General features: G+C 45.4%; 3 protein-coding genes across 3 annotated transcripts in view; all 3 read right to left on the minus strand.

Annotated features, from left to right (window-relative positions):
* Positions 1-4494, minus strand: part of adam19b (ADAM metallopeptidase domain 19b) — a 39060-nt gene extending 34566 nt beyond the window's left edge. Inside the window, exons 1-3 of the mRNA XM_088933422.1 lie at positions 4368-4494; positions 3655-3770; positions 3297-3367 (exon numbers count right to left, since the gene is read on the minus strand). Of these exons, the coding sequence (XP_088789548.1) occupies positions 3297-3367; positions 3655-3770; positions 4368-4494 (314 nt within the window). The remainder of the gene's footprint in view (positions 1-3296; positions 3368-3654; positions 3771-4367) is intronic.
* Positions 4495-5759: 1265 nt separating this feature from the next.
* LOC148821048 (transcription factor SOX-30-like) lies at positions 5760-12334 on the minus strand. Its single transcript, XM_088931540.1, has 5 exons — positions 11626-12334; positions 10529-10768; positions 9308-9487; positions 7086-7590; positions 5760-6117 (listed from the first exon to the last, which is right to left on the minus strand). The coding sequence occupies exons 1-5, from the start codon at positions 12332-12334 to the stop codon at positions 5760-5762; spliced, it is 1992 nt and encodes a 663-aa protein (XP_088787666.1).
* Positions 12335-14228: 1894 nt separating this feature from the next.
* On the minus strand, positions 14229-22377 carry thg1l (tRNA-histidine guanylyltransferase 1-like). Its single transcript, XM_088932434.1, has 7 exons — positions 22265-22377; positions 20515-20751; positions 19267-19443; positions 17514-17683; positions 16921-17009; positions 15229-15336; positions 14229-14920 (listed from the first exon to the last, which is right to left on the minus strand). Exons 2-7 carry the CDS (start codon positions 20742-20744, stop codon positions 14759-14761), a joined length of 936 nt encoding a protein of 311 aa, XP_088788560.1. The 5' UTR covers positions 20745-20751; positions 22265-22377; the 3' UTR covers positions 14229-14758.
* Positions 22378-22818: the final 441 nt, after the last annotated feature.

Here is a 22818-nt window from a genome sequence, read left to right on the forward strand (position 1 = left end):
TTCTACAACACCCTGCCCTGGTCATTATATTGGAAATAGGAAATACTGGATCTTGGATATTCTTTTTCCGAAGGGAAGGGCACTACCTACTGGTCTACCAAAAGCACTTACAGCCGCAGCCTGGGTTTCCTAGGAGATCTCCCGTTCCAGTACAGACCAGGATCAGCCTTGCTTAGCTTCTGGGATCTGATGAAACCAGGCTACAAGGCAGCAATGCTCCAGGCACTAATACACAGTGCCATGATATACTGATGGAAAAAAGAAACACAACATTTTCTGGAATGAGAATACTATAGTTACAGCTGATGTACTTTCCAAAAAAAGTTGTCAATTTGTTTTAAGCCCTCTGACCAGCAATACAGCTTGTGCAGTGAGGCATTGCAACTTGCCAATCACTCGAAAGTTCATTAGGTGCACTTTTACCCAATGAGGTCCAGGTGGAACAATGCCTTTAAAAAGGCCTTAATTCAAAGCTTATGTCAATGCAAGAAAACGGCCACACTTTGTCAGTTTTCTGTGCATTCCATAATGCCTCAAATGTCACCAGAAGCAAGGGAGAGGGTCATTGGCATGCTGCAGGCAGGCATGTCATGTGCCAGCGTTGCCAGACACTATGGAGTAAGCCGCTCCACTGTGTCCCAACTGCAGAGAAGGTTTCAGCAGACCAGCAGGACAGATGACCGTCCAAGATCTGGTCACTGTCGAGTGACCGCACAAGAGCAGGACCGACACATCAGACTGGTCCATCTGGGAGATAGTTTCAGATCTGCCACTCGACCCATACTGCTGCCGAAACTGCCGGCAGACACAATGCCCGCATCAGTGACGGGACAGTGAGGCTCCATGCTGCTGGCCTTAGAGCAAGGCGACCTGTCAGAGGTCTGCTCACACCTCCTAGACGTCACACCCGACTGGCTTGGGCCAGACAGAGGCTATGATGGACTCATCAGCAGTGACATCAGGTCCTCTTCACGGATGAGTCACTCTTCAGCCTGTTCCACGCAGACGGGAGGGCCAGAGTGAGGAGGAGGAGGTGTTTTTTTTCCATCAGTATATATACCACTCCTGTGACATGTGACAGTTTTGTACCGTACTTTTCAATTACCACTACCATGATGAAACAAAAGGAGATAAGTCTGAATTGTTCTGGGGGAATAACCCTATTCAAAAGTTCCCTAAAAGTATTGGCAAAATTGACTAATAGTAGACAGAGATGCTCACTGGCAATACCCAGTTACAGACTTAGCAATTCAAAAAATAAAGTGGCATCATCGCTGTTTGGTCAATGGTGTGATAGCTTCATGGCCATGACACTACAGATTCTTTTACAGGCCTGTGCTCGAACCCATGGCACCAATCCTGGCCCAGGTGGCTGATTTCATTCCCCACAGAGACGCCAGCCTCCAGCCAGGAGGTTCTGATCTGGTGGGACTCTCCGGTAAACTTCAGGAGCTCCTCCATATGATACCAGGCCATAACAAACCACGTGTCTATTCGTTTCTGACTCATTTAGGCATGTGGAATGATTGAAAAGAAAAAAGAAACATATATCCAACTTGCTGATAATACGCCTGTGCAACCTGAACTCCAAAAAGCAGTAAGAGCTTCGGGAAATGAGCTCAGGAAAAGATGTCAAGTTGAAAACAACATGGAAATGAAACAGTACCGTAAACGGCTTGACTGTGCTGGACGACACGTTGGCACAGTGGTTAACACTGCTGCTTCGCAATGCTGGGGGGGGTTCAATTCCAGACCTGGGGTGCAATCTGTGTGGAGTTTGCGTGTTCTCTCTGTGTTCACATGGGTTTCCTCAGGCTGCTTCCCACAGTGAAAAGACCTACTGGCAGGTTAACTGGCTTCTGTGGGTGCCCTGTGATGAACTGGAGGCTCTCCCCTGGGACTCGATACTGCTTGAAATGTTTAGAAAAGGGATGGAGGAATGGCTTGATTGCTCTGCCACACAGGATAGCCTGCTCTTTGACCTGTGAGAAAGGCTTCTCTGGTGTGGGTCTCGAGTTGCCCCAGGCAGGACAGGGAGGATTTCAGATGACAGAACGATAGGACGTTTGCTACAAGTTTCTAAGAAGAGTAGGTAATGAGGAAACAGGAAACTCAGAACTGCACTACCTGTTCTGTGTCCATCTGTCACAAAAGCTTTTTTCATGCTAAAGGACCTAAAAGTGAGATCTGTGCGTTAACAGAAATTGTGATATTCCTAGAAGGGTGCATGAAATGCAATAGATTGCATTGAATATTGACAGAGATGACAGAACACTTTTTTAAAATGGACTGACAGAATATTGTTTTAAAATGCCAAGCTCTCCCCACTTTGATACACCATACCACCCCTCCAAATACAGCTGCAGGTTGCTTCTTCAGAGCCTTCCCCTTGGCTTGAAGCGATTGCTTTTAAAATGGGTTCATGATGTTGTTCACAAGCAGTAGACCGAGAAGTAGTCAGATGACTTCAATCTCAGGCATCAGGGAAAGAATTATAGTTTTGATCAGCTCTACCACACCTTTAGGGGAGAAACTGATGTTTAAAGACAGCAAGTCACGGACTACTAACTGAATCAATCAGAGGGCTGTACAGCTCACTGTGCTTCATGCTGGGTAAGGGCTAGCAGGGCTATATACTGTAGCTTCAGGCTGGAGAGGCAGTGATCTGTCACACCTTGGGGAGCAGACAAGATCAACATAAAAAGTCCTAGAGCAAGGAAATAGTTCAACAACTAATCTGATCTTTCAGATGCTGGCAGCTAATAAGCACCAACTTTTTTTTTTTTTACAGCATAACACCAGAAATCTACAATACACAGAAGGGCTGAGTAAATGTAGCAAGCTTGCAAGTGTTAACGTTTTTACACTTCTGAAATACTTAGAATTACAAAAGGGCAAGGGATCCTTCTTTTTATCAGGTCCACATCACACATTTTGTATCAAAACATCAACTGCCTCACGGTGCTGCTCAGCAGCAGACGTAGTTAAGATGAGGCATCGGCTCTGCTTTACCCCCAGTCTGACAGTTTTCCTACTAGCACTGTACTACTTAAGACATTTAAACTACTCCTGTCTGTCAAACACACCCGGTTTAGGTTTATGAGTCTTACATTCTTCCTAGCAAGTGGTCAAGTGGTGCTTACGACGTCGGAGTGCGTCAACACAAATAAAAATACAGTACCAACACTTAAACCTGCAACTTGAATGCCTCTCGGGGAAAAGTCCGGCCTGGGAGAAAGCGAGGCTACGGGGAACAGGATCCAGTGAGTGTTTCAGTGGATGAAGGCTGTACTTACTCGTTTCTTTCCAGGCGTAAAACCAGCTCTTTCCCCTCTGCTGTTATCTTGATTTCCGCGTTCGGGGGAGGCTGATTTAAGGCATGAAAAGGGAAAACCAAGTGAGAAGAGGCACTGAGAGCTAAAACGGACAGATAAAAGGGTGTCTGAAGGGCTGTTGTAACTTTCAAGTCAACATCTTCCCTGTAAAGTATTTACCTTCCCTCAATAGAGAGCCGCACTGGAGTGCCAAACTTGCCAACGTATGTAATAATTAAGCGCTGAAATGCATTACCGAAATGTAGGTTGTCTAAACTACATGATGCGACAGGTTTCAATTAAGGGATTTTGAAAGAAGCGAGGTCTGAAATGAACTGACCTTACTGCTGGAAGGTGACCTCTTCTGACGAGCAGGGCTCATCCACTGGGGAATAATAATTTCATATTGAACTACGTGGTCAAGTCTGTGCGCTTTGTGGTCCGGCCACTGGGTTTCTGTAAGAATTATGAAAAGCGATCGATGGAATATTGGTCACCGCGTTGTCAAAGCACCGGTAACGCAAAACCGGTTTCTCAATGCTTGAAATGCAGTGTCTGAAGTGCTTAAGATGAAAGATCCAGAAAAAAGCCCAAAATGAACAATTAAAAATTGAAGTCGATATTCCGCTTACATTCGCAGAAACGTATTCTGGTAGAAAATACGGTGTAACTATTTCAACAGTGCGGATATAGATTTTTACTTCAATTCACTTATTTTGAATTAGCAAATCCCAGTGTTAAATTGCGCTTCATTTCATTTTGATTTCTAGCAAATTATTACATTTGATTTCAAGCAATGCACATACACCTGCAAAAACTGTCCAATACACTAGTGAATATGCATTTCCTAATAAAATCTGGACGTTAATAAAATAACTCCAACACCAGTTCTTTTCCCGACAACGAGACGTTTCTTTTGCAATCACCAAAAAATGCATTAATATGTTTAAATGCAAAGCCATTTACGTTGAAGTCCTGCACCTCAAATGAAAAAAGAAACATATTTGCGTGCCTATGAACAATACAGTATATTCTATACAAGATCCGACTCACCTCCAAACGCTGCATGTCCATGCACAGCACATTTTAGAAGCCTGATATAAAATACATACAGATAAAAAAAGTGTTGTAATGCGCCGGCAACGCCAAGCCTGGAGCTTGGATTCACAGAATGATGCATTGTAAAAAAAAAAAGGGGTAAAAATACAAGCTCCTCTGTCAATACAGTACCGCGTTCTCGCTTTTGTGTTGGTTTGTGGTAACGCGATACAGCTCGCAAGGAGCTATCAGCGTATGATTCCGGCTGTGCACCCTTCGCATCGCGGTTATGTGCACGCCAGCTCCTCCCCCTTGCCAGTCTGGAAGCGCCAAGGATGCTAGCCGCAGTTCTAGGGAGCTCTCGTTGGGCCGAAGAGGAGAGCCCCGAGGACGGACTGGCAGGCGCCACAATTGTGGTCCAAAACCATTTTTTTGTTGTTGGTGGTGTTGTTAAGGGAGGGTCGGGTGATTTATCATAAATGGTGACACTTTCGTCTTGATTCTTAAGAAAAATGATTAAAAAAAAGGTAGAACAGTATTGCTCAAAATGAATCTTGAATCTATTTAGTAAGTCAATTAAAAAGGGGGCAGGGCTAGAGCTTTTCTGGATATGTTACGTTCTCTGTCCAAAACATGATTCACGACAAACCCCGCGCACAGGACTTAAACGACTGTGAAAATATACGGATTTTCACAGAATGAAGCGCCCTCAGAATACCTCATAAAGGTTGATAGTAGATTATTAGCCTTGTTTGAACATATTGACTTGATACATTTTTGTTTCACTGTAAAGCAGAACAGAAGGATGGGAAGCTCCGATATAGCCTGTGAGCACCAGGCAATACAACCGAACAAGGAAACATTTCAGATAGGAGGAAATGTCAGCTAGAAAAAAATCGCCATGTAACATATTCAACCTATTACTTCACTGCTATCATCTTGTATTTTGCATTTGTTTAGAGGTGATCAAAACATTTCATAATAACAGAACACTACTGTACATAACACTCCATTTACCACAAAAGCTTCTCAATAGCAAATTTATTGGAGAGTGAAATGGGGCATACTTTTGACATGGAGTAATTGAAGTAAATTCCTTTCAAAACACCCACATTGATTTTATACACAGTATATTATCTCTAGTAATGTGACCGGAACATACATGGAAGTATTCCATTACAGTTGGGTAAGCATGAGAATAAAATCTTTGGAGTCTCAAATTACAAGACAATCCTAAAACAGAAAATGACAGTTAAAAGAATCATGCTGCTCTTTTTCTTTAAAAAAAAAAACTATGATTCAGACTATGAGCAACATGCAATATAAAATGGGAAAATCTGAAGTGTTTCTATTCCAGTATTTTATCCAGCCCGTGGCCTTGCTGTGAAACGGTCCTCTACAGTCCAGTTATAAAACCCTCAGCACTCGCTCCTCGCCCTCCTCCTCTTCGTCGTCCGAGTCCGTGACGTTGACTCTCTGCAGGCGGGGGGGCTGTGGCAGGGGGGCGCTGAAGACCCCGATGTCCAGCGCTGGCCCCAGGCCGAGGTACTCCTCCGAGCAGTGGCTGGAGGGACAGGCCTGGCTAGGCTGGGGGCCCGCTCTGGGCCCTCCGGCCTCCACGCCCGCTCTGAAGGGATAGTCACGGTTCAAAGCAGAAAACATGGCCTCGTGCTTCTGATAGTGCTCCTCATAGTAGCCGAAAAAGTCTGCCATGGGGTTGGGGTACTCAGTGTAGTTGAATGGAGTGCGGTTGTAAGGACAAGGGCTGGAAAATAAAGGGCCATTTTGTTATAAGCGAATTATTGCAAGCACCATAAAGCATTTAAAATGCCCAATACCCATCATACTGTTACATAACAGAATGACCATAAGACCTGGGCATTGTCAATGAAAGCCATAGAACACCACCCTTTAATAACATTGATTACATTTATACATTTACTTCAAAAAGTTTCTCTTTGTTTTGGTTTTTAAAAAATTCATTCTGTGAGAACTTAACATGATACGCTGATGTTTTTGTCAATCTCTTTATGTATATACACTATAAACACTACAAAAGAGCTGATACTTTAAAAGTATCACTTAAAACATTTCTTTTCCCAAGGTATTTGCTCAATTATGTTGAAAATAAAAATTAGTTACTAGAAAGGAGTGCCAAAGCGTTTTGGTACAGCACATACCTAGGATTGCATTTTGAACAGTGGCGGCTCGTAATGTGAAACGCACAGTAATTTAAGGGATTTCCAATTATTCTCCGCACTAAACCTCTTTAAATGTTGGCTAACAAAATGTGGAGAATCTCATTTTGCAACGAATCTTGTTATCCTTTTCAATGGTCACATTTTTTCCCCCAATATCGTGCTTGGTGTTGTACGGAAAATATTGTTTCAATCATACAATTTAACAGTGCATTTCTGCAGGTTAGTTTCTTTGTTCTTCACAACAGGTATTTCACTGAACCTGTATTTCTCATATACAAGCATAAAGGAGTTCAGGAATGAGGTCTCCATTAACAGAAATGACAATGACAGGCGCTCCTATGACAGGTGTGTTTTTAGGATTGCCAGAAAGACCACATGGATTGAAAATGAGCAAAATGGCAAGGAGCCTCATCTTGTATTACTCTTCAACAGGGCCCGTCTTCAATTTGTTAATGCTACACCTTACGAGTTACCACTGATTCCAATAGGATTTCTAGCATTATGTACAGCAGAAATGCCAATGGGTGCTGACCTGGGTGCGAAGAAGTGTGGTCCTGGTAGAAAGAATGGAGGAGGGAAGGGGAATGGCGGGGCAGGAAAGAGAGCGGCTGGGTGTGCCAGGGGGCGAGGGGGGTAGATGGGAGGGTGGTGGAGGGCTGGAACGCCTAGCTGGGAGTCTCTGGAGCAGACTGGCATGTTGGCATAGGGGATCTCTTTGGATTTGGGCAGCTCGGGAGCAGCGCTGCATTGAGGTCGGGTGCTGTGTATTGTCTCTGGGCTTTCGCGCACAATATCCCCGGGCACAAGAGGAAACTTGAGCTCAGGCAGGCTGCGCAGGGGAGCTGGCATGGCTACACTGTGGCTGGCTTCAGTCTTTACTGGCAGGATAGTAGATGAGGCTGGCACTGGTTGGCAAGACGGGAGGCAGGCAGTTGGAAGGATCACCTGAACTGGACTAGCTGGCTGAAACATAGTTACTGGGGCTGAATCCTGAGCAGTGCTGACTGTTGCCTGAATAACAGAATGCTGACTATTTCCTGCAAAAGAGACATCTTATATAGAGAATCAAACTGTATATCTGACTTTTCTAGTTTCTAAATACATCATGGTTTTAGGACACCATTTGACCTTTATGTAAAAAAGATATACAGAATTCAAATATTCTTGGACAAAGAGGGTTGTCATTTCATTTATGCTAGCAAGAGTTTCATATTGATTTATATATTATACAGCATATTCTGCACATCCTGAACAGGTTTGAACCATTCACCACAGTGTGGTGAAAAACTAAGTACACCCTCAAGATTTTTTTTAACACAGACATATTGACCTTCGCCTAGTCCTCTCCAAGTACTAAATAAAAATAACTTATTTCATTTGACAAATAACACAAAAATTCTACTTTTTCACTATTTGTTTTGAAGAAGAATTTTAGCATTTACCTTTTTTAAAGTGTATAAGATAGTGACAAGTTGGCTTTGAAACATGTCTTTTACCTAGCAACAGTATGAAAGAAGAATTGCAAGCATATTATTTGACTTTTTGATATTAATGCTACAACTGCAGAATGACTAGCTCATTTCACACCTTTTATTTATATACTTCCTTTTGTCTGTATACAAGGTAAATCTCTTCTTACCAAGAATGTGGTCAATTAGAGAAAAACAACTCCTAATATGGAAACTTAGAATGAGCTTTCCTATGCAAATTTGCTGTTTAAAACTCATTGCATTTATCATCTCGGTGGAGAGGTTACTCACAGGTCTGTACGAGAGGGCTGCTCTCAGATCTGCATGATTATATCCTCCCCATGCGCATGAATAAAGGACTCTGCTTGACCACACCTAACCCGAGTGAAGAGTTTTCTTTGACAATTTCTAAACTTTTCTTCGACAGTTTCATCAGACTGGGAAGAGTTACAAAGCCATTTCTAAACAATATGAAGTCCATCATTCCCCACTGAGAAAGATCATCTTCAAACGAAGAAAATTCAAGACCTTTGACGATCTACCCAAGAGAGACCGATCTACCAAATTCACAAGCAAATCTACAAACAGAACAGCTCCAAAAGAAGATTTCAGAATGGCCAAGTGAAAGTCCAGACCTACACCCTTTACACCCTTCACCCTTCCAGAATCCTCTGGGATTCTGTGGCAGGACCAGAGAAGAGCTGTAAGAAAACCCTCACATATCACAGAGGTGAAGGAAGAGTGACACAGAATACCTCCCAGTCAATGTGAGAAATCAATCACCTATTACAGGAAATGTTTAATTCAAGTTATTGCTGCTAAAGGGGTTGCCACAAGTTACTAATTAAGGGGTGCACTTACTTTTCACAAAAATATTGATTTTTTAAAACTAAATCAAGGAGTACAGTGTGTTATTTGTCAAATGAGGTGTTTTATCTCCTATTAGGACTTGTTGGGGACTTGGGGATGGTCAAATACATCTAAATATGTTAAACCATGAACTCTTAAGGGTATTTTTATCACCACACTATCTAACAGTGAACTGTAAGTGGAACAAGCATTGGTTTGTTTCATAGAACGTATTGTTTTTAAAAAAAAACACATTAGGAATGCATCTTTTCTTTTTCTAGTGCCGCAAGAAAATATTGAATTTCTACAGATGATGTTGTGCTTTGTTTTCAAAACATTGCCAAAAGCCAGGTGCTTTTAAAACGCCAGTTGGGTTGCTTATTGGGAAGGTCCAGAGTCACAGCAAGCCCGTGTCTTTCCATTCCCCTGCACTCACCTGCAGGCGAGGGGTAGCTAGAGCCTATGTGTACCACGGGGGCAGACATGGAGCAGGCAGCCGGTCCAGCGGCCACAGCTGTGGATGTACAGCTCTGCGAGGAAGCAGGCACTGAGGATGGCATGATACCAGGAGGGTAGCAGCACTTTTTCTTCCCTGGTCTTGGCTGATAAACCCAACCTAATAAAACAGGAGCACCATCATTGAAAGATTAGGCTAATTATATTAGACAACATATCAGAGACACGAATCAGTTCGGATGGCAGCTATTGATCTTTTCTATCTGGATTGAATTCCTTGTTAGAATACCATCTTGTGTTCCATGTTTTCTTTCTGGAGATGAAACCACTGCACCTATATTTGGTTAGTGTGTATGAACATTATCACCAAGAATGGCCTTATTCCACTATGGCCATGATGGCGACACAGACACAGAATCCTTGTTTGTGATTAGGGTTTATGCAAAAACAATGAACACACTATGTTACTCCATTTAAAAAAAAAAAAAGTAATTACATTTTGGATCAAGAATAAAAGAATGAATAGAAGAACAATCTTCTACACTCAAGTTCAAGTGTTACAAACCTAGCTTTCTAGGTATCATGGACAGCTATTTTCAATTTAAGATGACTGCAGTGATAATGTATGAAATTAAAAGAGTGTCACTTTCTCCAGTATGCGTGCTTGATGCTCCTTGACATAATCCTCTTATAATTTAAAACTATTTCCATCTCAACACCAACTCACTGCATGGATAGGAAAAAACAGCAGATTGGCTCAGCATGAAGTCTGTACAACCCTCTTGTTGCTTACTGGCACATCTCCCTTTGCATCAACAGGAACTGAATGCTTTTCATTTATCTAAAATCTGGAATTTGTGAAGAACAAATAGGAACTCATTAAGTCTGAGTTGACCGTTGCATGCAGATAGAAAGCAGATGATTTGAGGGAAGGCTAAAAAAGCTTTAATCACACCAGTGATCACTAGCAGTGATATGTGTGCATGAATGTGAGAAAGGAATTGAGCACTTCCGCTGATAGCGTCAGGATAACAAGAGTAAGAGCCAAAAATACTCTTTTACTTCTACCACATGAAAACTGGCAGCAATGGGCGCCCATGGATGCGAGAAACAATAAATTAGCAGCGCTTGGACTTGTAAAAATAGCTGTGCTGATTGCTTCAAATCTGCTGTGCTTCAGTTGGCTCCGTCTCTCACTCACCAGGGAATTCTTCTCGGTGCTTGTCTTTGATCCTCTGCGCCGCATCGTAGTAAGGCTTCTTCTGCTCCTCGGACAGCCGGTTCCACTCCACTCCCAGCTGCACGCTGATGTCCGCGTTGTTAGCGGTGGGGTTGGCTTTGGCCAGAGCAGGTCTGTGAATCCTGGCCCACACCATGAAGGCATTCATGGGGCGCTTGATGTGTCCGTTCCGCTCCTTACAGTGAGGAATCTGAAAATCCCCTGTTAAGAGAATCGATCACAGGCAGGCTCAAAGTCTGGAAGTCACTTTCTCCATAGGAAAGGTGGAACTCGTTACAATTATACATCACTTTTCTGAACGCTCCATTCAAAGCGCTTTACAGGTAATGGGGACTCCCCTCCACCACCACCAGTGTGTAGCCCCACCTGGATGATGCGACAGCAGCCATAGTGCTCCAGTACGCTCACCACACATCAGCTCTCAGTGGGGAGGAGAACAGAGTGATGAAGCCAGTTCAGAGATGGGGATTATTAGGAGGCCATGACTGGTAAAGGCCAGGGGGGAATTTGGCCAGGACACTGGGGTTACACCCCTACTCTTTTTGAGATATGATGTGGAATTTCTAATGACCACAGAGAATCAGGACCTCAGTTTTATATTTTTTTTATGATGCTTCCTTGAAACTTACCGAAATCTTGGCATACAAGAAGTAGGTAACTAAAACTATATCTGCACAATCTGCAACTTTATCTACACAATATAAGGAGCATGTTCTGCTGGGTGAAAGCGTGGAAAGTTATACAGCTAGTCATACACAAGATATCTACTTACTTCTGTGTAGACCTCTAGTAAAATACATTGTAGAATAAACTGAACTGACCCACAGAACAGAAATGGGGGTTTGAATAATTGAAAAACACACTGCGCTGAATCTGAAAAAAAAACGTTCTCTCTGTATGGTAGGCTCTTATTGATCGCGAATGTTATGTTTGATGCTTTTGCACATTAGTATGGGAAAAAAATCAGAGCATTTCAAAAATCCCTACATTAGAGGAAACGGCGTGTCAAAGTCAGCTGTCCCCACTGCAGCCCTGCGTGACCTCGGGCGCGGAGTTACCTGACTCCGACGGCGGGAGGGTGAGCGGCACGTTTCTGGTCTCCACCTTCACGGAGGTGTGCGCCAGCGGCTGCAGCGCGATGGGCAGAGCGGGGAAGGGCACTTTGCTCAGCCGGATGGGCTCGGCGGTCAGGAAGGCCGTCGGGAAGCTGTGGTGCAGGACCGCCGGGGCCGCGCCTCCTCCCCGCCCCGCCGCCGCGCCGCTGGGCGGGATCCGTTCCGTGTCCTCGGGCGGGAGCGGTCGAGGCGTCGCGAAAGCCCCGTCGCTCTTCTCCCCTTTCAGGCCGCTGGGAGTCGGCCCAGCGTGGGGGTGACCCACGCCTTCCCCCCCAGCGTGGGGGTGACCCACGCCTTCCGCCGCTCGGCCCTCCTCAGTTTCCACTCCTCCATCGTCCCCGTTTGCACTTCTCCTCCTTTTCTCTTTCACCGGCACTCCCACCACGGTTTTCCCACTCGAGGACCTCTCCGCTTTAAAAATGACCGGTACATCTTCCCGCCTGGGGACCGTTTGGACACGTAATTCACAGGGCCCGCCTGCCTCGGTCTTAACTTGCTCCTCTTTCCGGCCGGACTCTTCAGTTTGGGGTTTGACGGGGCAGCCGGAGCGACTCTGGCGCGCCTGGGTTTTGTTTTCCTTTCTGATGCGATTTTCACTCCTTGTGGCGGGTGACGCTGCTGGTTTTGCCCCGGGTCCTGGGCGTGTGTCCATTGCGGGCCTCCGGCTGGGTTTAATTGTGATCTCAACGTCGCTCCTTAGCCCTTTTCCGTTGACAGACAGCGGCTGGAACGGCCGGAATTCAAAACGGACACCTTGCCGGCGCGAGGGGGGGGGGGGCTTTTATTGGCTTGCCGGCGCGACTCGCAGCGGTCGTCACAATAGGGACCGCGGCGACCCGCGAGACGTCAAAAGGTTGCCATGGTTCGCCTTCACGAACTGAATCCGTCGTCGCTAAAACATCGCTTCTCTCACGAACCGTATGTGACAGAAGTGTTATAACCCCGTTAACTAGCACACACCCTCTCACCCCGCTCGAAATCAGAACAATCAAAATTACACCCTAACACGAACACCAGCCATTCATTTGGACTTCACATCCGCGACGCAAACGAGCCTCCTTCCCGGGATTCATAGCGACCCCTTTGCCCTTGAAACACGTGGGAGCTGAAATGCGTTCATATACCCCACGCATCTTGCACACGTGTGAATACGCAAGGAGGATGTTTTTTTTTAATGAATGCTGTGCCTGAAGAGATTTTTGAAGCTAATAAATTGTATTGAGTGACTCGTGTAAGTTAAGACTGATGGTAGAGTTAAGACTTACGATATCAGTGTCTTCTAGTTAAATAAAAATAAAAGTTAATAACTTTCCGTTTTTATCTGGTCTGAATCGTTTGGGACTCGAGACAGCTCATTGGTTCCGTGAATCAAATCGCATAGTTGTGCAGGAAGACGTTAAAAAGTGTTTTTGTTTGAGTATTTTATAAATGCACTTTTTAGTTTAACTGCGAATTATGTGTGAAGCACTGTCGTGCAACACAGTGGTTCAGTGGGTAGTGTTGTTGCCTCACTCCTTCTGGGTTACTGGAGACTGGAGTACCTTCTGTATGGAGCCTGCACGTTCCCCCTGGTGCTATAGAGTCATCCCACCTTCCACGGCCGTGTGGCTGGGTCAGCTGGGGGTCTCTAAATTGCCACCTTGATGGACTGGTGTCCCGTTCAGAAGGCAGTCCCACCTCTGGATTGCCACAGGCCTCTCCAACAATAAGTGGTTTTCCTTTTTTTTCTTGAACTGAGAAGAGTATGTGGAGAATCCACAGTCCTCAGACACACTGACAGTCAACCCAGAGGACATCTTCAGAATCAACAGTAAAATAGGGACCAGGGGACGCCAGGGGAAACCACAAGGAAGAGCATTTAACACTGAGAACAGGAGGCACCTCTTTCCACAGAGGGTGGTGGGAGTGTGGAACATGCTGCCCAGCCATGTTGTAGAAGTCGAAAACCTGGTTTCTTCTAAGAACCAGCTGGAGGGGAATCTTGGATTGATTAGCTCCTAACCACCAGACTTGATGGACCAAATGGCCTTCTGTCATTTGCAACCCTCCTTATATTCTTTAATTGAGCTGTGTTTTTTAAAAAAATCTACCAGTTGTTTTTAATTACACCCACTGCATTCCAGTCCATCGTAGGGCATGCACAGACACAAACATACACACAAACACTCACACCAGGGCCCTTATTCCCAGAAACCAGTTAAGCTACCAGTAGGTGTTTGGACAGTGGGAGGAAACCCATGCAAACACAGGGGGACCACATAAGCTCCACACAGTGACAAAGATAGTGCCCCCCGGTCCAGAATTGTACCCAGCGCCGCGAGGCAGGAATGCTAACCACTGCGTCACCACGCCACCCCGTATAACTAAACCACTGACAAAACAGGATGTAGGAAAAAAAGAAGCTGGTGGTTTCTAAAGCTAAAAATGGCTGTTTTAGTAGCTTACATATCTCACAACCTCATTTAAAAGACCTTATAATGAGAAGTTAAAAGGAAGAAATTCTACATAAAACCAATATGACAAACCATGCAAGAGCCCTATACGAATCCAGTCACTGCTTTATTAAAAACTGCATGAAGAACTGACATACATGTACCTTAATTCAACATTACAGACAGCAGAGATGCGACTACAAAGTGACCCAGCTTTGGATCGGCGCTCATGTTCATCAAGGAATGCCTTCTTGAGATGTAGGTCTGCCCATCACTATTACTGTTTTTCCACGTAATATAATTGCTGCGGAGTTAAAGCGCTTACTTGTTCACCTTTTCATTCCATGTGAAATGGGAAAAATCACACCCATCTTTTCACCTGTGGTTATAAAACCCACCAATTTCAGTTACAACTACCTCTGGGCAGAAAACAGGGCAGATAAGCACTTCACAGCTGACACAGCAGGGCTGAAGGAAAACCGGGCCAGAGTATTAGGTAAACCACTCGTCTCATCCTTTCCTTCTGGCACCAGAGATAAACAGCTCCACCTGTTTGTGACCCCTCCTCTGCTCAGGCCTTCCATTACACAGCCAGAGCTGGTGTTTAGCCCGTGGGGAATATGTGCTGTCAGGTGTGTGCTTGGCTAGCTCTCCCCCTCCAGAATCTCGGGGTGCTCCTGCCAGAACTGGTCCCCGATGATGTCACAATGCAGGGCGACGACTCTGCTCCGGCTGCGCGTCACCACCACCTCCTTCTCCTGCTCTTCGCTCGCATGTTTCACTGGTTTCGTCACGGTTTCGTCGAACTTCGAATGCATTTAAAAACGGGGTTAAAAAGTTACGCTTTTTGGGGGGGGTTCAAAATGCAGAAAAGCCAAGCAGCCTTAAATCTAAATACACACATGCAGACACTGCTATATCCCGATGCATGTCAGCTATTCTGGTGTACAGGAATGAAAACAGCATCACACAGTATCACACAAGCGTGGAGATGCATTCCTGACTAGTGGACACAAATACTGGATAAGACAAAAGATGAAGGATCATCTTGGAGAAACAGTAATTATGTAAACGGCACGTTTTCATGAAAGACTTTGCTATCTTTGCATTTCACCTTTTTCCAGACCAGAGCTGTGCCTTTCCTGTGGAGTAGGGGCTCGTTGTTGTAGTTAATGTTGAACTCCGCAAACAAGATCTCGTTCTTATCAGCTGCTAGCGTGCCCTAAAAAACACAATGGAAAGCATCAGCACCTCTCCAGCAAACGCCATCAGGCACCAGGTGGTCTGATAAACGAATCCATCCACCTTCTAAACTGCTCTATCCAGTACAGATGTATTGTTGGAGCCAGAGCCTATCCCAGCAAGCAACGGGAACAAGGTGGGATACACCCTGGACAGGATGCCAGTCCATCACAGTGCACACACACACAGACACACAATTTTCCCAGAAGCCAATTAACCTACCAGCATGACTTTAGACTGTGGGAGGAAAGCAGAGCATCCGGAGGACACCCATGATAACATGGGGAGAACATAAAAACTCCACACAGACAGCAGCCCAGGAACTGAACCCAGAGGCCCCAGCACTGCAAAGCAGCAATGCTAACCAGTGCGGTATCGCACACCCCACACATAAACATAAATAAACCACTGCGCCACCAGAATTGGAACATCTTAAAACTCTGCAAGCCAACTCAAATGGCCCACCCAGCCCTGGAAAATCAAATCTGAAAATATCATGGGACCACCCCCAAAAAAATCCCATCCCAGCTGAATGATCACGTTACGGGTTTTTTTCAATGGCCCGCAATCTGAACGCCAGGCACTAGAATCCTGTTTTGTAAACCTGATGAACAGCATCGAGCCTTTGTGTTACAGAAGTGAAAACACTGCGACGTTGTTTCACATGATTTCAGTTTTAAGTCCTGTTTTTCAAAAGGCACATACATAAATTAGCACGATACCATATGTCACTAAAATTGTACAAGCAGGCCAATCCCTCTTCATGGGTATTCCTGTGCTATAAGGGCCCTTATCAGCTCTGGGTTTTATGAAGAATTCTGTACAAAAGCTGAACTGCATTCTGCATGAATATCCTAGATATCGACTCAGGCCCAGAAGATGAAAGTGCTGATCAGAGCTTATTTACCGCAGTGTAGAGTCATCACATGATGTTTATGGTTCAAGCCTGTTATTTTCCAGTATCTGAGTTATAATTAAGTCCCACAAGCGAAGCTGAGTGATATAGCCCACACCACACCAGAGCCCCGTAATAAAGCTAAGGATTCAATTACACACAGGATGTGTCCAATCAGAAACCTGGTTATAAAGAATTTACCTTTGACGTGGTATGAAGACCTTAAAACAGCTTCTGTATTTTATTTGTGATTTTTATATTTTATTTTATTAAAAGCTTTGATGAGTCCTAAAATAATTAGAGAGGTGTCCTGTTTTAACTCAAGAAGGACTGCCATAAGCATCTTTAAATAAACATGTAAGAATTAGAATAAAAATGATAAAAATAAAAATTCTAATTCTGGTCATTCTTTACCATGGATTATAAAGTATTTCTTGTTAGGTGACTGCAGTCATAAATTTGTCTCAGATGATTAATCACTAAAAGTGGCTTTCTAAAGCTAGAAAAAAATACATTTTTAATTTAAATGTACATTTAAATTAGAACTAAATTACATTTTTTTTAAATGTATTGGTCACACCAGCTGTTTCAGAAATCTAGCCCACTGTTTGAAAGCACAGCAATCCTCCAGTTAGCCCACACACACCCCCCCCAAAAAAAACTTCTCACCCTCAGTCTCTCCTCTGCTTGGGATGTGGTCAGCCCACCCTTCTGCACCAAAGTCCAAAACACCGTGTTGTACAAATTATTAATATGACCTGAAAAAAAGGAGCACCATGCAAGTTACAACAGTGGTCAGAGATTCAGGATGTGAGAAACAGAAACAATCCAGCGAGAGAGCAAAGAGATTCCAGTCGCCGAACATTTGAAGAGCATCTATCCTGTCTTCTAACCACTTTACCCAGTACAGCGTCGCAGAGGAACTGGAGCAACAGGCACAGGAGAAGGAAACACTCTGGATGGGACACCACTCCATCACAGGACACACACACACACTCACACCAGAGCCAGTTTTCCCAGAACCCAAGTGACCTACCAGCCTATCTACTGTGGGAGGAAACCCACACAAACGTGGGAAGAACATACAAACTCTACACAGACAGCAACCCCAGGGATTGAACCCAGGGCACCAGCACTGTGAGACAGCAGTGCCGACCCATTTGCAGAGCAAAATTTTTTAAACTGGAAAACAAAACATTCACGTGTTTTACTTAGTCGAAAGAGTCTCTGGTGGTGGAGAATGAAGCGCTGGGAGCACTCACAGTCGGCCTGTCTCCAGCTGAGGTAGTCTCTGAGGTTCTGGTTGCTAGGATACAGCACCACCCTGCCATCAAACCCAGGGGGATACTTCAGCTCCTGGTCCCCAAAATAGTCCTTCCAGTAGAAGACGTAGCTAGAGGAGAACTGCGATGCCACATGAGTCATCAGCTTGCTGTACAGGCAAGAGAAGATAAGATGGACACGCTTGTGGTCTCTGTTACCCACCAAAATTAAAAATACAGCTATTCACAGTGTGTTCAGCCAGAAGAGGCAAGCTCACAGACGCACTGGACTTCACATTTGTCCTGTGCTGTGGGCAGTCAGAGGTGACAGGTGCGGCTATCTTGGTCATAGCTGTGTGGGTTTTAGTGAGACAGGATGCAGGCTGCAGCAACGTAATTTGAGATTCTTTCCACTGCAGTGGGTCAGAGGTCTCTGGAGGTGTGTAGAGCCTTTAAGAGGGTGTCTTTTCTCATGTCCTTAAAACCTTTGCAAGTCAGGTCTCTCCCGTATATACAGACCTTTTTAACCTCTCCCTGTCCCTGTCAGTTGTGCCAGAGTGCGTCAAGAGAACCACAACTGTGCCACTGCCCAAGCAGACCAAGATAACTTGTTTGAACGATTACGGCCCAGTGGCACTCACTTCAGTGATATGAAGTGACTGGAAAGCCTCGTACTGGCCTATATAATAATAATTGCTTACACTTATATAGCACTTTTCTGGACACTGTGCTCAAAGCACTTTACAGGTAATGGGGACTCCCCTCCACCACCACTATTGTATACCCCCACCTGGATGATGTGACAGCAGGCAGAGTGCACCAGTATGCTCTCCATACACTGAGGAGAGCAGAGTAATGAAGTTAGTTCATAGAGGGGGATTATTAGGAGGCCATGATTGGTAAGGGCCAATGGGAAATTTGGCCAGGACACCAGGGTTACACCCCTACTCTTATCGAGAAACGCACTGGGATTTTTAATGACCACAGAGAGTCAGGACCTCTTTTTTACGTCTCATCCGAAGGGCGGCGTCTGTTTACAGTATAGTGTCCTCGTCACTATACTGGGGCATTAGGACCCACGTGGACCACAGGGTGAGCGCCCCCTGCTGGCCCCACTAACACCTCTTCCAGCAGCAGCCTCAGCTTTCCCAGGAGGTCTCCCATCCAGGTACTGGCCAGGCTCACACCTGCTGAGCTTCAGCGGGCTGCCAGTTGTGAGTTGCAAGGTGATATAAACTGCACTATCCCAGCCTCCCTCGACCCACTTCAGTTGGCTTACCGCCCAAATAGATCATTGAATGATGCCATATCTCTAGCACTTCATACTGTCCTAGAACATTTGGACAGGTGGGGTACCTATGGTAGGATGCTATTAATAGATTCCAGCTCAGCCTTTAACACAAGGCTATATAACAGCTTCTACCCTACTGCAGTATGCATCCTTAACAGCTAACTGCAGTTCCTGAGAACTCAGTGCACCTCTGCAGTACGCACTTTTTGCAGGGACTACCATGTTTTTTTTTCACTACCACATCTTTATTTTTCTTCACAATGCTTTTATCGCTCTTGTTATTATTTATCATGCTTGCAATGTGCTGTCTACATTGTGTGGTGTCGTCTGCTGTACTGTGTGTGTGTAAGAGATCAGTGTGAATAAGAATTCCAGTGTGCATGTCCCTGTGGCAGTGACCTCCCCTATGCCTCTGTCTCTGTCCCCTGCGCCTGGTTGAAAACAAGAAGCTGGGGGCCCCACCTGGCTCTCCTCTTGAACCAGTGGGAGGACCTCTTGAAGACGAAGCTGTACTCGTCGCTCTGCCCGTAGGCGATGACGATGTCCTCCAGCTCCTCCATGACCGAGCGGGCGCTGCGCGTCATCAGGCCCAGCGCGCGCTCGTCGTTGGGCTTCGCGAACTGGTGCTGCTCAGCAAACCTGGGGAGGGAAGGGGGGTTAATATCGGCAAACAAGAAAGGAGAAGAGACCCTCTGGGTCAGGCCCAGCTCGCTCTCTTTCAGTCCTCTCTTCCGCGACCACACAGGTGACGCACAGATCCACCACACAATTTCCTGCTCTGCCCCATTCGGCCGGTGAGAACTTCCCACTGCGCAGACAGCCTCTGGATTGGCCAGGAGGAAGTTCTGCACATGCCGCTTTGTGTAGGTCTCAAATGGGTGCACAATCACAGCTGTGCCACGGTTTTGGAGACGAGAAACATCTCAGTCCTGTCGCCGAATTTAAGTTTAATGACACCTACACCCGTCGTGCTTAAGATTTTATTCAAAATCGGAATGTGTCAAGCACCTGTGCATTTCACTGCTTATTAAGAATTTTATTTGAAATAATAGCAAAGCACCGGCAGCCATATCACCCTGCAGCTCTCAACTGGCAGCCCACTGAAGCTCAGCAGGTGTGAGCCTGGTCAGTACCTGGATGGGAGACCACCTAGGAAGCTATGGTTGCTGCTGGAAGAGGTGTTAGTGGGGGCAGCAGGGGGCGCCCACCCTGCGGTCTGTGTGGGTCCTAATGCCCCGATATAGTTGGGGGGACACTATACTGTAGTGGGCGCCGTCTTTCGGATGAGACGTAAAACCGAGGGCCTGACTCTCAGTAGTCATTAAAGATCCCTGGGCATTTCCCGATAAGAGTAGGGAGTTATCCCGATGTCCGGGCCAAATTTCACCCCTCGGCCTTTACCGTGGCCACCAAATTGTCCCCATGTGTGATTGGCTTGCACTGGCCCTGCAATGGACTGGCGTCCCGTCCAGGGTGTACCCTGCCTTGTGCTCATTGCTTGCCGGGTAGGCTCCAGCTTCCTGCGACACCATATGGTATGAAGTGGTTTGGTAAATGACATGACTTAATAGCAAAGTCCTTCACTCAGAAAAGAAAAAGCTAACAACTGAATGCATTAGGCATCCCCATCCAGTGAACGGGGTTACCTGGGATCACCTGCAGTACCCTTAAAGCTGACTGAACTGCAAGGTCATCTGCAATGCTACTCACTTGTGGAAGTTTCGACCGTCTAAGCGCACCACGATGTAGCAGTTCCTCAGGCAGGTGTCGTCCGTCTCGAAGGAGCGGACATACTCGAATTTGCTCTTGGCCATGACGGGAGCGCGTGAGGCGAGGAAGCCGCGGACAGAGGAGGCCCGACCGCCTCTGTGTGCCGCGCGGTTGGCCAGGCACGATCCGAAGGCTCTGCGGAACGGAGTCAGGCGCGGTCCCGCTAACATCAGCTACCTGTGAGCAGGAAGAACACAAACACAGAAAACCCGCGGGCTTGGTTTGTAAAGCTGCGATACAGCGATATGAGACGTAAAACCGAGGTCCGAGATATGGCATCATTCACTGATCTATTTGGGCGGTAAGCCAACTGAAGTGGGTCGAGGGAGTCTGGGATAGTGCAGTTTATATCACCTTGCAACCCGCTGAAGCTCAGCAGGTGTGAGCCTGTCCGGTACCTGGATGGGAGACCTCCTGGGAAAAACTAAGGTTGCTGCTGGAAGAGGTGTTAGTGGGGCCAGCAGGGGGTGCTCACCCTGCGGTCCATTTGGGTCCTAATGCCCCAGTATAGTGTCGGGGACACAATACTATAAACAGATGCCATCCTTCAGATGAGACGTAAAACCGAGGTCCTGACTCTCTGTGGTCATTAAAAATCCCAGTGTTTCTCGAAAAGAGTAGGGGTGTAACCCCAGTGTCCTGGGCAATTTTCCCATTGGCCCTTACCAATCATGGCCTCCTAATAATCCCCATCTATGAATTGGCTTCATTACTATGTTCTTTTTAACAGCTGGTGTGTGGGGTGCGTGTTGGCGCACTGTGGCTGCCATTGCATCATCCAGGTGGGGCTGCACATTGGTGGTGGAGGGGAGTCCCCATTACCTGTAAAGAGCTTTGAGTGGAGTGTCCAGAAAAGTGCTATATAAGTGTAAGAACTTATTATTATAGTTCAGGTGGGTAGCTGCGTCAGCATGTGTAGGCTGCAAAGGAACACGTAATAATAAGGTTTATTCCATGCTGAAAAAAAGAAGAAAGAAAACACAACGTTTCGGCCGTGGAGCCTTCTCACACCTGAAGAAGGCTCCATAGTCGAAACATTGTGTTTTCTTTCTTCTCTTTTCAGCATGGAATAAACCTATTACTTGTTCCATTATTATAGTACGCACCAGGTACAAACGACCTAATATTCTGCTGAACACCAATTAAAGTAGCAGCTCTGTTATTGTATTCTACGTAGTATTAGGATATTTAAAGATCTGCCACAACACTTATCTAATGCAAACGTCAAAGAGATTTAGATTAGAAATACAGGCCAGTATAATGGGCTGTACTGATTTGACTTTAAGGCTCAATATCTCTAAGAATGTAAAGCGCTTTGCATGGAGTGTCCAGAAGGGCGCAGTAGAAGTGTAAGGGATTATTAATGTGCTTGCTGCTTTTGCAAATTACGCATATCCGAATATATGCTTATCATCGGGACTACAAACACCGGAATTCATAACGAGGACCTTAACCGAAGGGCCTTCCAGCACATCAATGGGTTCGGGACCGACACATTAACACAGCGTTTAGCTACATGATAGCAGTGTCATAGATGTTTGTTTTTTTCCGCAAGATATATATATATAACAGGGCATATTAACCACAAGTAGAGAGAAACGACCCTTTCCTCAAAAAGAAAGAACACAAGACTGGTTGAAAATGCACGTAACTAGGTGCTAAGCGTATAACACATTTTAACAACCCTTACCCATTCCTCCTGTCATATGTGACTTTAACCAAGCTGTCGGATAAACGCAAGCTATCTCAACAACCTCGTGTAGCGTACAACTAATGTGTACAGGGAAACCGTAGTCAATGTGTACAGGCCAGACTCATATACTGCATTTCGGAGGGGGGAATAGCGTAGTACACTTTCAGACCAGCTTGTAGTTAAGGAGAAAGAGCAATTAAAAATAAAAATATGTAGTTATAATACCTCGTTATTCTGGAGAAATGATATAACTTATACTTTTATTGTATTGGTTTTTGCAAACGGTATGTAGAATTACACGATCACCCCTACAACAAATTCCAGCTTTAACGTGCGGTACTACATTTAGAGGATCCAACTGTATCATAAAGCTACATGTACTTTGGTTCCTATCTGTGAACTCAGGCGAGTGAGAGGAAAACGCGTAATGCAATTTCCAGAAAAAGGTCGCAACAACTTGAAATGAACGCATTTGTGTCGGTGGTTATTAATAAATATAAACGAAAACATAAATCGCATAATGAACACAAAAACTGTTGTAGCAAAAAAAC

The sequence above is a fragment of the Atractosteus spatula genome, chromosome 14 (genome assembly GCF_055471065.1).
Source record: "Atractosteus spatula isolate fAtrSpa1 chromosome 14, fAtrSpa1.hap1, whole genome shotgun sequence".
In the NCBI taxonomy this organism is placed as follows: Eukaryota; Metazoa; Chordata; class Actinopteri; order Semionotiformes; family Lepisosteidae; genus Atractosteus; species Atractosteus spatula.

What these genes read in the sequence shown, in the direction of transcription:
- thg1l (XM_088932434.1), bottom strand. Translation starts at nt 20,744, where the DNA reads ATGTTAGCGGGACCGCGCCTGACTCCGTTCCGCAGAGCCTTCGGATCG. An exon ending in CAGCTGGAGACAGGCCGACT is followed by an intron (nt 17,010 to 17,513) that starts GTGAGTGCTCCC and finishes CCTTTTTTTCAG; the next exon opens with GTCATATTAATAATTTGTAC. An exon ending in AAGCAGAGGAGAGACTGAGG is followed by an intron (nt 15,337 to 16,920) that starts GTGAGAAGTTTT and finishes TGTGTTTTTTAG; the next exon opens with GGCACGCTAGCAGCTGATAA.
- LOC148821048 (XM_088931540.1), bottom strand. Translation starts at nt 12,334, where the DNA reads ATGGACACACGCCCAGGACCCGGGGCAAAACCAGCAGCGTCACCCGCC. An exon ending in GCACCGAGAAGAATTCCCTG is followed by an intron (nt 9,488 to 10,528) that starts GTGAGTGAGAGA and finishes CTGTTTTATTAG; the next exon opens with GTTGGGTTTATCAGCCAAGA. An exon ending in TAGCTACCCCTCGCCTGCAG is followed by an intron (nt 7,591 to 9,307) that starts GTGAGTGCAGGG and finishes TCTCTTTTGCAG; the next exon opens with GAAATAGTCAGCATTCTGTT.